This window comes from Choristoneura fumiferana, chromosome Z (assembly GCF_025370935.1).
Source record: "Choristoneura fumiferana chromosome Z, NRCan_CFum_1, whole genome shotgun sequence".
Classification (NCBI taxonomy): Eukaryota; Metazoa; Arthropoda; class Insecta; order Lepidoptera; family Tortricidae; genus Choristoneura; species Choristoneura fumiferana.
The window spans coordinates 13714984-13727649 of NC_133472.1; the positions used below are offsets into that span (position 1 = coordinate 13714984).

Below are 12666 nucleotides of genomic sequence, written 5' to 3' on the forward strand. Positions count from 1 at the left end.
TACCGGGGTTTTTTGCCTTTATTAAACTACAACTAATCGATTTCGCTACTTACAATATACAATTAGATTCTTAAACTACTTATTCGCTATTTACAATGATTCTTAACCTAATTAGCCTACTTATTCTATATTAACAGCTATTTATTTACAATATTTATTTACAAGTTCTATATTTATATTTCGGTTTCATGGCTGTCCGCAACAGTAAGTGTAGGAAGGTGTCGGTCGGGCGGGTCTTTATTCCTATTATTATGTATGCGGTAAGCATGTAAGTAATCTCTACGTATAAAAGTAGTTCGATGTATATATTTATCTAGTAGTCGGATATGTAATAAGTTAGATTTTTATATTACTTATTGCTATTCGGATGCTTCCTTGCACCATTAACGACTGCAATATGGTTTTACTTATGGAGTTTTTCAGAATCATTTGTAGGTGTCAGTGTCACTGGATTTCATTTATAAAAGTACAGGCAAAATTGTCCTCCAGTGGACAGCCATATTTTCTAAAAAACCAACCAACCAACTGAAAATATTATCCTTTTACCTTTTTTGGAGAAATAATAGTAGATTATTGTCGTGGCCTGGAAGTAGGCAATTGCTGGCTGAGTATGAGTACGCAAGCTCGTCCGTTTAACTAATAAGAAGCCAGCAATTGCTATTCCAGCCGAGACTAATATAAAGCTTTTCTCAAAAATGGTGAATAATTCTGAAATAGAATAAGCGTTTTCTCAAAATATATTATAAAATTTAATTTTATTCCAATATTTTTCTTATGCTTTCCCGCCTTTTTTTATTAAAAATAAACTGCAGGTGTATTTTTCCACCGAAAACACCAAAAGCTATTTCAGACCCAATAGAAAAAGTCCGGAGTTCCAACAAAATATCTGATACCGGCCATTAGACTTGGCTGTACATACGACTTGTGCCAACATTTCCATGGCCTTTTTAACTTAAAAAAAATAAAATAATGTGAATGATTGCAGGCGCGCTGATTCATTATTGTCGAGCTAGTGCGCCTGCAATCTTTTTAACTTTTAATTTTTCGCTGACCATAAACTATGCACTTCACCTTCTGATATGTAATAGTAGATTATTGTCGTGGCCTGGAAGTAGGCAATTGCTGGCTGAGTATGAGTATTAAACGGACGAGCTTGCGAGTCCGTTTAACAAATACGAAGCCAGCAATTGCTATTCCAGCCGAGACTAATATAAAGCTTTTCTCAAAAATGGTGAATAATTCTGAAATAGAATAAACTTTTTCTCAAAATATACCTAGTATAAAATTTAATTTTATTCCAATATTTTTCTTATGCTTTCCCGCCTTTTTTCATTAAAAATAAACTGCAGGTGTATTTTTCCACCGAAAACACCACAAGCTATTTCAGACCCAATAGAAAAAGTCCGGAGTTCCAACAAAATATCTGATACCGGCCATTATTAGACTTGGCTGTATACGATGGTGCGAACATTTCCATGGCCTTTTAACTTTAAAAAAAAAATGTGACTGATTGCAGGCGCTCTAATTAATTATTGTCAAGCTAGCGCGCCTGCAATCGTTTTAACTTTTTAATTTTTCGCTGACCATAAACTATGCACTTCACCTTCTGATATGTAAAGAATAATGTCAACTTTTACGGTCATTTTTGAGAAAAATATTTTTTATCTGGCAACTTTGAAGCAACATGTACATGTCATGTCATTGTCAACCGTCTACTGACTGCAGCGAACGAAGCGACCGAAACCGAATTTGATTTGATGTAAAATTTGTAAACTCAATCAATTAAGCAGCAAGTCGATGAACTGTGTTGTGTTGTATTTCGTTTAAAGTCCGTATAGAGGTTGTTAAATTGCTAATTTATTGTGAAATGGATTTGACTGATGATATAGAATTAAGTGAGGATGAAGAAATCTCAGTAGAAACAGTGTTAAAGTCAGTTCAGTGCGCATGGCAAAACGAACGTTTAGCGCCAGAAATCCTACCCCACCGCAACGATATGATTGAGTGTATGCTGGGTCAAATACAACACATGGAACGAAATATCAACAAACTCCCTAAAACAGATCTACGAGCATGTATTCACAAAATGGAATTAAGCAGAATAAAATTCATGATATGTAATTACTTAAAAACTAGGCTGCATAAGATAGAAAAGTACTGCATTCCTATAATTATTGCAGAAAGACAGCGAATAGAGTCTGGTGCTAATTATCTAACTCCGGCGGAGTTTAAATATGCTCAGGAATATTCATTGAACATGGAAAGCCATTTGAAATCAGCAGTGTTAGCTAAGCTGCCAGGTACTATGGAGACACTCGAGATGAGTAAACTAGCGGTCTATCCCAATCTGCAGAGTCATGTGTTTCTGAAGGCCAATACCGCTGTCAAAGGAGTAGTGTTGGAAGAAGGGCTTGGAGACCAGGATGTAGAAATAGAGTTAGAAAGTAGGTATATTTTAATAAGAGCAATAACATTCAGAGATATTTGCCTATAATAATGGTTCAGTTTAGGTTAAAAAGCTCAGTGACCTGTGGTCACATTTAATTTTACTTTGAACTGTCAATCAATATTCCTGTCTCCCTGCATGTACAGTCAAAACCATATAAACTGAAACCAGATTTAATGAAATCAAATTTATCAACCAAGAAAAAGTCCCCACATGATCTTATATACCAAATGAACACTGGTATAACAACCAACCATGTTTAACTACCAAAAATTGCTGTCCCTTCAAATTGTTATAAATGGTTTTGATACAGTAAAATAATTGTCACAGATGGCCTTAAACTCTTTTGTATAATAATACAAAATTTTGTGTATTCCAGATGGATCACAGCACATTCTACAGTACAAACCCATTGCGGAACTAGTAAAAAATGGAAAGGTTCTGTTAGTGTGAATGTGAGCTACTGCTGTGTATGTGAATGGATTAATAAATATAGGAATATTTACATCTACAGATGCAGCTAAGTTGGTGTGCACAAGATCGTGAGATAACAAAAGCCTTATTGTCATCACAATATTATGCTAAATTGAACTTTTACTTTTAACATAAAATAACCACATTGTTCACTATTCTTACATCCAAGCATACTGTTTATGCTAGTCTTATAATTATAAGGTTAGGTACTTTATTTCTAGATTCATGTTGGCTAATACTTATTACTGGGAACCTTGTTTTGCCCTTAATTTCTGGCTCTGTTCTCATGAAACATAAAACTTTCCTAGTTTCATACAGTACAGTACCTGGCGACAAAGATTGCACATCAGTCTTTGGAAAGAGACAATTGGCTATTTACGACGATTTCCAAACACTGGCGACATTCCATCAATCGCATTTATTAAATGATGTTTTACATCAAAGACATACTGCATTTTATGGACTTAATTAGTTTAAGTCAAATGAATGACATGTAAACTTTGGTTATCTATAGAGCTGTTGCAATCACTAGAAAAAGGATAGTCAAAAAAGAGATACAATTAGATTAAAATACACCTATTTTTATCTATGTATTAGAGATGGGTCGAACACATTGGTTTCACTGAATACACATATTTGGCCAAATCTTTGATAAAACTTTTACCGAACCTAATATTTGCCAGAATATTCGGCATAATTGATTCCTAAGTAGAAACTAGAAATATGATTCATTATTTGTTGAAATGTTTAATCATGCAACTCTTGATTAAATCAAAAGACTTGCTTATTTTCTCACAATAAAGACCTCATGGATTATATAACATATTATTTTATTATAAAAATCACTGTCTAAAATAAGGCCGTGATAACATATTTTTGAGTTCAAACAACACATATTTAATTTAATAGTTCTCACAGTACCACTTTGCCGAACATTCGGTGATTTAGCCGAATACGAATATTCGGTAAACCTGCCGAATATACGGAATACCGAATATAAAACGAATATTCGGCCCATCCCTACTACGTATATGAGTAACATAAAATAAAAATAGCCTTTATTCACTGATAATAAAATACAACATGATAGTTTGTTGGCACCGCCACATTCCCATCAGATTGTCTCCAGGACATAGGCCTCCTCCAGCAGCTGCCATTCTCCTCTATCCCTCGTTTCTCTTCGAAACCTTAAGCCTAAGCAGGTCATCCTCCCACCTCTTTTATTGTCTTCATCTAGTTCTTGTGCCATCCCTAGGGTACCAAAGTGTGACATCTCTAGTCCATTTTTGCCTTGCTGACCTTATCACATGGCCTGTCCATCGCCATTTCAGTCTTCTTATCTTACGAGAGATCTGTCACCTTTGTATAGGTAGAGCCATTCACGATGACGCGTGCCGTGATTCTTATTACAATGTCATTAATGTCTAATTTTCACAAAATCACGCGTCTTCGTGGATGGCACTAGGTATAGCCTTTCTCATTTTGGTCAGTCTCCATTTGTCGCTGAGTTTTATGTGTGTAACATGCTCCTCTCCATTCCCTGTTGTCAAACTTTTATTTTTTGGCTCAGTTTATTTGTCAGACCCCAGGTTTGGCACCCATATGTGAGTACAGGTAAAATGCACAAGTTGTACACTTTATTCTTTTGTGCTATAGGAAAATCTTTATTTTTCATTATGTTTTTGAGTGACTAATAGCGAGCCCAAGTGTTATTTATCCTCCTCTGAATTTCTTCCTCCATTTGCGTATTTGGTAAGATTACCTGGCCTAGATAAACATATCCACACATATTCCATCAAAACATAAATGTGAAATGAAAGCCAAGTTCATTATTATCATATATGCCTTGATTGTTGACTTTATAGACAAAAGAAGTGAGATCTAAGTGGGTGCCAAGTTGCCTACCAAGCCTGAAATTTATATATAACAATATACATAAAATATTTTATAACAACTTAAAATATCATTTCTTCTTATAACTTATAGGATAATATATTGAAGCCTAAGGTCTCACTTGGCTAGTTCTCATATACGAATTATAATTAAGTACCTACTAAAACAGTCATGGAATAGCTCTTTGTTCGATAGCTAGTTTCAACCAGAACTTACAGCTTTAAAACTTGCGAAGGCTATAACATAGCACAATGTTAGTACTTACTGTTAGTACAGTGAAAATTATATACCTTATGGAAGATTATAGTTAAAATTTACTAACTGTAAAATTGCGATTAGTTGTTTTAGCAAATGCTTTTTTGCCAAATAATAATTTGAGTAAAATATTTTGGGATGTAATACTTTGGGAAAAATTTTTTTGCCCATACATTAGTAATCCCTCGGCAGATCCTCAGTGCCAAGATAAAGCTATAAACAAAGTTTCATTGATGAACATATTTTGCCGCCAACTCTCATTTGGTCTTATTTTGCCTGTAGTATTGTTGCCCCATCAAACGGCAGTTGGCTGGTTAGCCCAAATAGTTTCAAGTTTGTCATCATCCCCCTTAGAACGCCACAATGAACGATAACTCGCCACTTGCATCCACCGGTTTCCCGCAACTCTCACGATGTCGTCAGTCCACCTGGTGGGAGGCTTCAAGTTTGTAAGTTTAACAATTACACCTTGCATTTTTTATAAGATCCAAAAGGAAGAAGATACTTTAAATATGCTACATTTAAAGTGTTGTTTGATTCTAGGAACAATGTTTTAATCTACAATTTTGCTAATGCAATTTTTTATGAATGTACAATGAAATTTTGTAAAGTAATACTGATTATTTTAAGTATAAGTAGTAAGGAAATAAAAATCGAGGTTGCTGAAAATGCACATATTTATGGATTTTATTTGTACACAACTGCCCCAAGAAAATGAACAGTAGAGGCGAATTATATTTTTTAACTTCTAATATCTTTTATACCTTTTCAGACATCACATACCTAATCTCATCTCGCTTATAAATGTACCGTAATCCTACTAGGAACCCTTATGGTTTTGCCAGGTCCATCTGTCCTTGGTTTAGCTTAAAGACTGTAAGAGGCTGTTTCACCGTCCATTGATTAGCGTTAACCGACGGTAAAATGTGATGCCGTCTCCGTCTATTCAAACAAAACAAATAGAGACGGCATCACACCTAGCCGCCAGTTAACACTTAATCAATGGATGGTGAAACAGCCCCTTAGTGTTAGAAAGTTGTAATTTTACATGAAAATACTCAATGATTTTTAATTGGTGATCAGGAGCTGAAAAATATGAATATCAAGTCCAATTTGATTTCTTAAATTGAGGTCTCACTCAATTATCCCACTGTTTAATTAATTACAATTAATGATTTTGTTTAATTAAACTAATATAATAATGAACTTACTCGTTCATCTATTGCTTACTTTCCAGCCTCTACAACATAGTACAATTTTTTCTCCTAAAGTCATAGTGTGGGGTATGATTGGATAAGTTTTTCAGAAATATTGTACCTGTGTAAGCTGGATAAGACTATTTGTCGACTAAGGATTCCATTTACAAAGGCTTTGAAGTGGTAATTTTTATTATAAGAAAGCGTCCCCCCTCAAGCTAAGCCATTGGCATCAAAGATCTGAAAGAGAATATAATGATAGTAGGTATATATAATGAATTTAAAAGGAAAACTGTTAGCGTATCTATCATGAATGTTTTCCTTAAATTAATACGGAACCCTATACTGTGCGCGCTGCACATGCACTGACATGCGCTTGGCCAAACTCTATGCTTACACCTATTTAGTACTTAGTTTTAAAAAGTGTCTGATTGTTTTTCCGATGCAGAGACGTTCATTGTTGAGGAGTCCTGATCCCTCACCACCCCTTCCATTTCACTATATGCAGTATGTATGTGTGAAATACTTGTCATTGAGTAATAACTCCGGTGCCCAGCTGTGGTCTTCATCATCAGTTCCACTTCACCAAATGACGATTTTCAAGAGCAAATGCACGAGTTACTACTAAATATTATATCCAAATTACCATAAGTGTCCCTACAATAATTTGAAGAATTCCTTCGATTTCCTTAGGATCCAATCATCAGATTATGATTTAGTGTTTATGGGACCCAATTGGAGTACTTATTCCTATACGAACGAAAAAAAATCATATCTAGAGTTCTGAGGTAACAAACATAAAAATAATAATAATAAAAATGCAACTGAATTGATAATCTTCTCCTTTTACTGAAGTCGATTAAAAATGGTACTCCTACTTAATTGCGGTTGCTCGATTTTTTATAATAAATATCTGAGTAAAATGCAGAATCGTATATTAAAAGGAATACAATAAATAATAAAATAAAAGTCACGCATGAAACATCAAAAATATGTATTCAAAATCGAATTCGAACATTAAAATCACAATAGGTACTTACCTACATTTTTGGACATTACTATTTTTCTTACTTATTCTGTCTTATGTATAAATTTGACTTAACTAGTAAGGCTGTTTTTAAGTAATTTGAGTCTGTATAACATCACATACGTTTTTTTTTTCATTATGCAAAGTCTTTTAAGTATTAACCGGTAGCTTAAAAATAGACAGTTAAAATTAAATAAAATTATATATTATAAGTACCTAATATATTTTGCAGTAATCTCACGCTCAATTTTGCATTTTATCATGCAAAGTGAATTTACAAACGCATCTGCATTATTATTATTAGCACAGGAAAAACTTTTGTTTATAACTTTATCGTGACACTAGAAAAAAAGGATCTGCCGAGTCCTAACTAAATTTAGGCGTCCTACCTCCTCCCCGGCGGTATGGGCAGGGGCCAACGTTTAAGAAATGCAAATTTTACAAACTAGGCGAGTGAGGTGTCATTTTCTATTTATTTTTTTGGGCTCAATCGATTGAGACCGTACTTATATTTGCGGACCAATATTTTGCCAGATATGAACGGTTTTTGTTGAAAACAATAGTTTCTCAAGATGTGGATGTGATGGTAATCAGGGATGTACGGAGCTCCGATTCCGTTTCCGTTAACTCGGAACTTCAGTTTGATATTAAACATCCGTTTCGGTTCCGGTTCCGTTACTTTTGAAACGGAAGTTATATCTGATGTCAATGCTTACCGCGGCGACTGGACATGAGCGGCGCACATCAAAAACAAACAGAAGGCTAATTATGCAACGTTTCTGACACTCGCGATCACAACCCTTGCTCCGGTTCCGTTTTGGGTTCTGATTCCGTTTCTGGTTCCGATATACTAAATTGAAAACATCTGGTTCCGCTTTCGGTTCTGATAAAACCACATCCGTTGCATCCCTGATGGTAATAGATTGCTCTCAGTGATTCAACAAAAACCCTTCATATCGCGTAAAATATTGATCCTATTACTATGAAGAAAAGAAAATAAAGACTTTTTAGTACATTGTGTCTTAAGGGCGGTAAACAAGGAATTACGAACGAGAGTCTATTAGATGCCAGAAGTCGAAGACTGAGGGTTTTAATGAGTCGATGTTCGTAATTCTAGTACCGCCCGTGCGACATACAATGTTTTTCATCACATTTGCGAGTAAAATTGTTTATCTGTAAAAGAAAAACTAATATTTTTTCAAAAATTGCCGATACCGCTGACTGCGCTCTTGGCAACAAAATTTCATTGATGTACATATTTTGCCGCCAAAATATCCCATTTTTCCTGTACTAATAGGAACGGCTCGACGCGGCTATTGCTGCTTGCGCAGTCATTAACTATCGCTGTTTGCCCGGGGCGGTGCGCAACCGTTCGGGCGGTTTTGTAGTGTGTCTCGCCACAAACTGACGCCGCCGGAGGATTAAGCAGTTTTATGGTTGTCAGCTTCGTGGGCATCGTCAGCGTCAACGTAGATGATGTGTTTCTGGTAAGCGTCACGCGCGAGGTCGCGCAGGCTCTGCTCGGAGCCGGGCCCGAGCTGCGCCACCATGCGCGAGAACGGGCCGTCCGGCGCCTGCAGCAGCTCGTGCGGGTGCCCGCACTCCACGACCTGCCCCGCCTCCATCACCTGCACAAGCACGGAGAGTGGTTAGTCCGCGGAAATACGCCACCCAGCGCACGGGAGTAGCGAGGGTACTCACGATCACGCGGTCGGAGTCGGCCACGGTGTGCAGCCGGTGCGCCACGGTGAGCACCGTGCAGTCCGCGAAGTACTCGCGGATGGATTTCTGGATCAAGGCGTCGGTGCTGCAACAAGAGCCTGAATGAGCGACAGTGCTAAAATAGCATTTTATGCAACTGTATCATAATAGGTGTCCTTAAAACACGAGTGTGGGTTTATGAAACGAGGCGTACTACATAGGTAGGTCTGCCCCACGAGCTGCGCCCGCGACGCCCTCCCCCCCCCCCGTGACCACGTGCAGCAGCAGATCGTCGCGCGCGCAGCGGGCACAGCTCGTGGGGCAGACATACCTACGTAGTTCTCGTTAATGCAGGTCTTTCTCAATGGTTTTTGAACACATGATAGAGGATTTAATATATGGATTTAGGTAAAATATTGTATGCAACTGTACGTAATTAGGCCTTAAAACACTCATGTGACCCTATTAAACCCACAGTGGTCCTTAAAACCCACACTCGTGTTTTAAGGACCCCTATTACGATACAGTTGCATAAAATACTATATCATGCTGAGTGGTACAGTAGCGAGTCTCGCTGTGTCTCGGTGAGTGCGCGTGGGCGAGCGTACTTGGGGTCTACGTTGGCGGTGGCCTCGTCCAGCACGAGCAGGCGGTTGCGCGCGAGGGCGGCGCGCGCCAGGCACAGCAGCTGGCGCTGCCCGGCGCTGAAGTTGGAGCCGCCTGCCGCCACCTCCGCCGACAGTGACGTCACGCTCTGCTTTAACTCCACCTGCACATTACACACATACATAGTCAGTAAGGTTCTCACGGTGAAACTAGTCCAGTTAATAAAAGCAGGCTGTGGAGCAGGCTGTGGAGCGAGCTGATGCGCAGCCCTTGCGCAAGCCCCGACGGCATCTTGCGCGTCATCGCCGACCGGCCTACTGTGCCCGAAACAGCATCGTAGGATGCATTGCAAGTGTCACCCACAAAGTAAGTAGTAGCGTTAAGCTTAAGACCTTTTTTAGGGTTCCGTAGTCAACTAGGAACCCCTATAGTTTTGCCATGTCTGTCCGTCTGTCTGTCCGCGGGTAAGCTCAGAGACCGTTAGTAATAGAAAGCTGTAATTTGACATGAATATACATATCAGTCACGCCGACAGTGGTTCAATAAAAAAGGAAAAAAAAAAATTGTAGGGTACCTCCCATAGACGTAGTGGGGGTAAATTTTTTTTCTCGACACCCTATATTGTGGGGTATCGCTGGATAGGTCTTTTAAACCATTGGGGGGTTGCTAAGACAATTTTTCTATTCAGTGAACTGTGCGAAATATTCAACTTTAATGTGCAAATTTTTCATTGAAATAGAGCGCCCCCCCCCCCCTCTAACATCTACTGTTTGATGGAAAAATTAGAAAAAAAAACAGAATGGTAGTAAATATATCAAATTTACAAGGAAAATTATAGCAGCTAAGATTGCTTGAGAATTATTTGTCGACAAACCAAAGTGATATGATAAATAAGCATAGCTCAAAGAATTAGCAGGTTGAAGTGGTAGTGTGATATGAAATCATTTGAGCAGGGCAGGGCAGGACATATGTAGGTATGTACATTATCACCGATTAATTCTGAGCCAGTTCCAACTGGACAAACGTTCAATTAATTTATTTACCTGTTCTAATGCTCTCCAGATGTCTTCATCAGTATATTTGTCGAACGGATCCATATTGTAACGTAAGCTGGCCGAAAATAGGACGGGCTCTTGTGGGATGATAGCAATCTTTGCACGAAGCTCCTGTAAAATGTAAAAACTGCTTAAGGAGAATCTTTTTCCGAATCGTATTGTCTTCTGTCTACAGCCTGAGGGGCATGTGCAGCAGAATATGTCGTCCTTAGTTTGATATCGTTCAAGTAGGTAGAGGAGTGAAACACAAGTGTATCTACCTTGAGCGAAATCTCGCCAGTGTCGACGTCGTCGATGTAGACGTGTCCGTCGATGGGCGCCAGCCGGAAGAGCGCAGAGATCAGCGACGACTTGCCCGCGCCCGTGCGCCCCACCACGCCCACCTGCCAAGAACGACCGCCGTGGTTAATGCGCGCGACCGAAGCCCGTTCGTCCAGCGTCGGCACTCGGGGCACGTACCTTCCAGCCGCTCTCGATGACGATGTTGAGGTTCTTGAGCACGGGCTCGGCGTCGCGGTCGTAGCGCAGGTAGAGGTCGCGGAACACGAGGCGCGCGCGCTGCGGCCAGCCCGCCGGCGGCGGCGGCCCGTCCGTCACCTCCTGCGGGAGCGACGTGTACTGCGTCACGCGCTCCACACTCGTCATTTGTGATATAACTTCTGTTATCTGTTTGACGCCGTACTGCACCATGTTCACCAAAATTAGACCTTGACTGATTGCAAGACCAACGTTGCCGGCTTTTGTTGACCCTAAAAATTTAAACATAAAAAATATAATCGTTACTATTGTGGTAGTGATGAATGGAATCAGTGAGGGCTATCGTTTTTTGTCTCACTAGATGGCGTACTGTTGCGTGAGGTTTTTAAGTATGGCTTTCAAAGTCTGTTATTACGGGCGTGAAAACAAAGTTTAGATTAAAATAATATTTAATACACCTTAAAACCGTACCATAAAAATATCGAGCATGCCACAGTGTTCCATAGTCCCCGTTTTGTTCGGAAAAAAGGGAGGACAAAGGTTTCCGAAAGACAAAACTGTCTCAAAACACAGATATTCATTGCCCCGGAACGCATATTTGCCATAATTAATTTCAGATATTGCAAAATATTCACAAAATTATTCTAATTATAAATAAACCCGCATAGCTCACCCAAAAACTATAAGATTTGACATTTCGGAGACCTCACGCTACACTAGCGCCTCTAGTGGTGAATTCACACGCGATAGCCCTCATTAAACTTTGAATCATCTTACCATCGTTGAGAAACAGGAAAGTGTAGGCCACGACGACAACATACGTAGCTGAGATAAGCGACAGCCAGATAGAAAATGCCGTGTTAGAAACTAATGTTAAGTACCTAAAAACAAGAACAACAAATCAGTACAAGTTTATGTTAAAAAAAAAAAAACATATTTAATACAAGCTTTTTTACTGACTGTAGGTACTTATTGTTGACTTGCATTGTCACCCAAACTACATATCCGCATTAAATTTTAAGTCGGTAATATTAACCATCGAGGAGTTCCTTTCTGCGGAGACGATCCTGGCAGGACCACCAAGATGTCACTACGAGATTATTGTATTGTCACCAAATTTACGTATGCCAAATTCCAAGTCGATCGGACAAATGAAAGTGGGTCAAATTTAGCTTCCAAGATTTGACCTAAATCTATTCTATTACTTACTTATATAAAAAAATTGTTTGTCCTGACTGATTCAGCATCCATCGCCCAGCCGAAACTATTGGAACCAGGAACTTGAAATTTGGCAGACATAATTATACACTACTTACTTACACTTGTACTTTGTACATCTTATTATCCTGTGTTCTGTTATTTTCATGTGTTTTTATGTACAATAAAGTTAAGCTAGAGCGCTGAAACTTTTTTTTTTTACAAATAAAACACGTAATTCAGCTATTTTAGAAATTCTACCCTTAAAAGGGTCAAGAAGGGGTTGAACGTTTGTATAGAATTCTGATCGTTTATAACGTTGGTGCGTTCCAAAAATTT

The 12666-nt window shown here is 38.7% G+C and overlaps 2 protein-coding genes across 2 annotated transcripts in view; one reads left to right on the plus strand and one right to left on the minus strand.

The window, feature by feature from the left end:
- Positions 1–1681: 1681 nt before the first annotated feature.
- Positions 1682–7190, plus strand: Sld5 (DNA replication complex GINS protein Sld5). The gene is made up of 2 exons (XM_074088144.1): positions 1682–2444; positions 2826–7190. The coding sequence occupies exons 1-2, from the start codon at positions 1868–1870 to the stop codon at positions 2897–2899; spliced, it is 651 nt and encodes a 216-aa protein (XP_073944245.1). The 5' UTR covers positions 1682–1867; the 3' UTR covers positions 2900–7190.
- Positions 7191–7241: 51 nt separating this feature from the next.
- The window catches only part of LOC141428250 (probable multidrug resistance-associated protein lethal(2)03659), a 40302-nt gene continuing 34877 nt past the window's right edge, over positions 7242–12666 (minus strand). The window contains exons 7-13 of the mRNA XM_074088133.1: positions 11908–12011; positions 11113–11402; positions 10914–11036; positions 10642–10764; positions 9601–9761; positions 8993–9098; positions 7242–8919 (exon numbers count right to left, since the gene is read on the minus strand). Coding sequence (XP_073944234.1) covers positions 8713–8919; positions 8993–9098; positions 9601–9761; positions 10642–10764; positions 10914–11036; positions 11113–11402; positions 11908–12011 — 1114 coding nt within the window. The 3' untranslated portion in view covers positions 7242–8712. The remainder of the gene's footprint in view (positions 8920–8992; positions 9099–9600; positions 9762–10641; positions 10765–10913; positions 11037–11112; positions 11403–11907; positions 12012–12666) is intronic.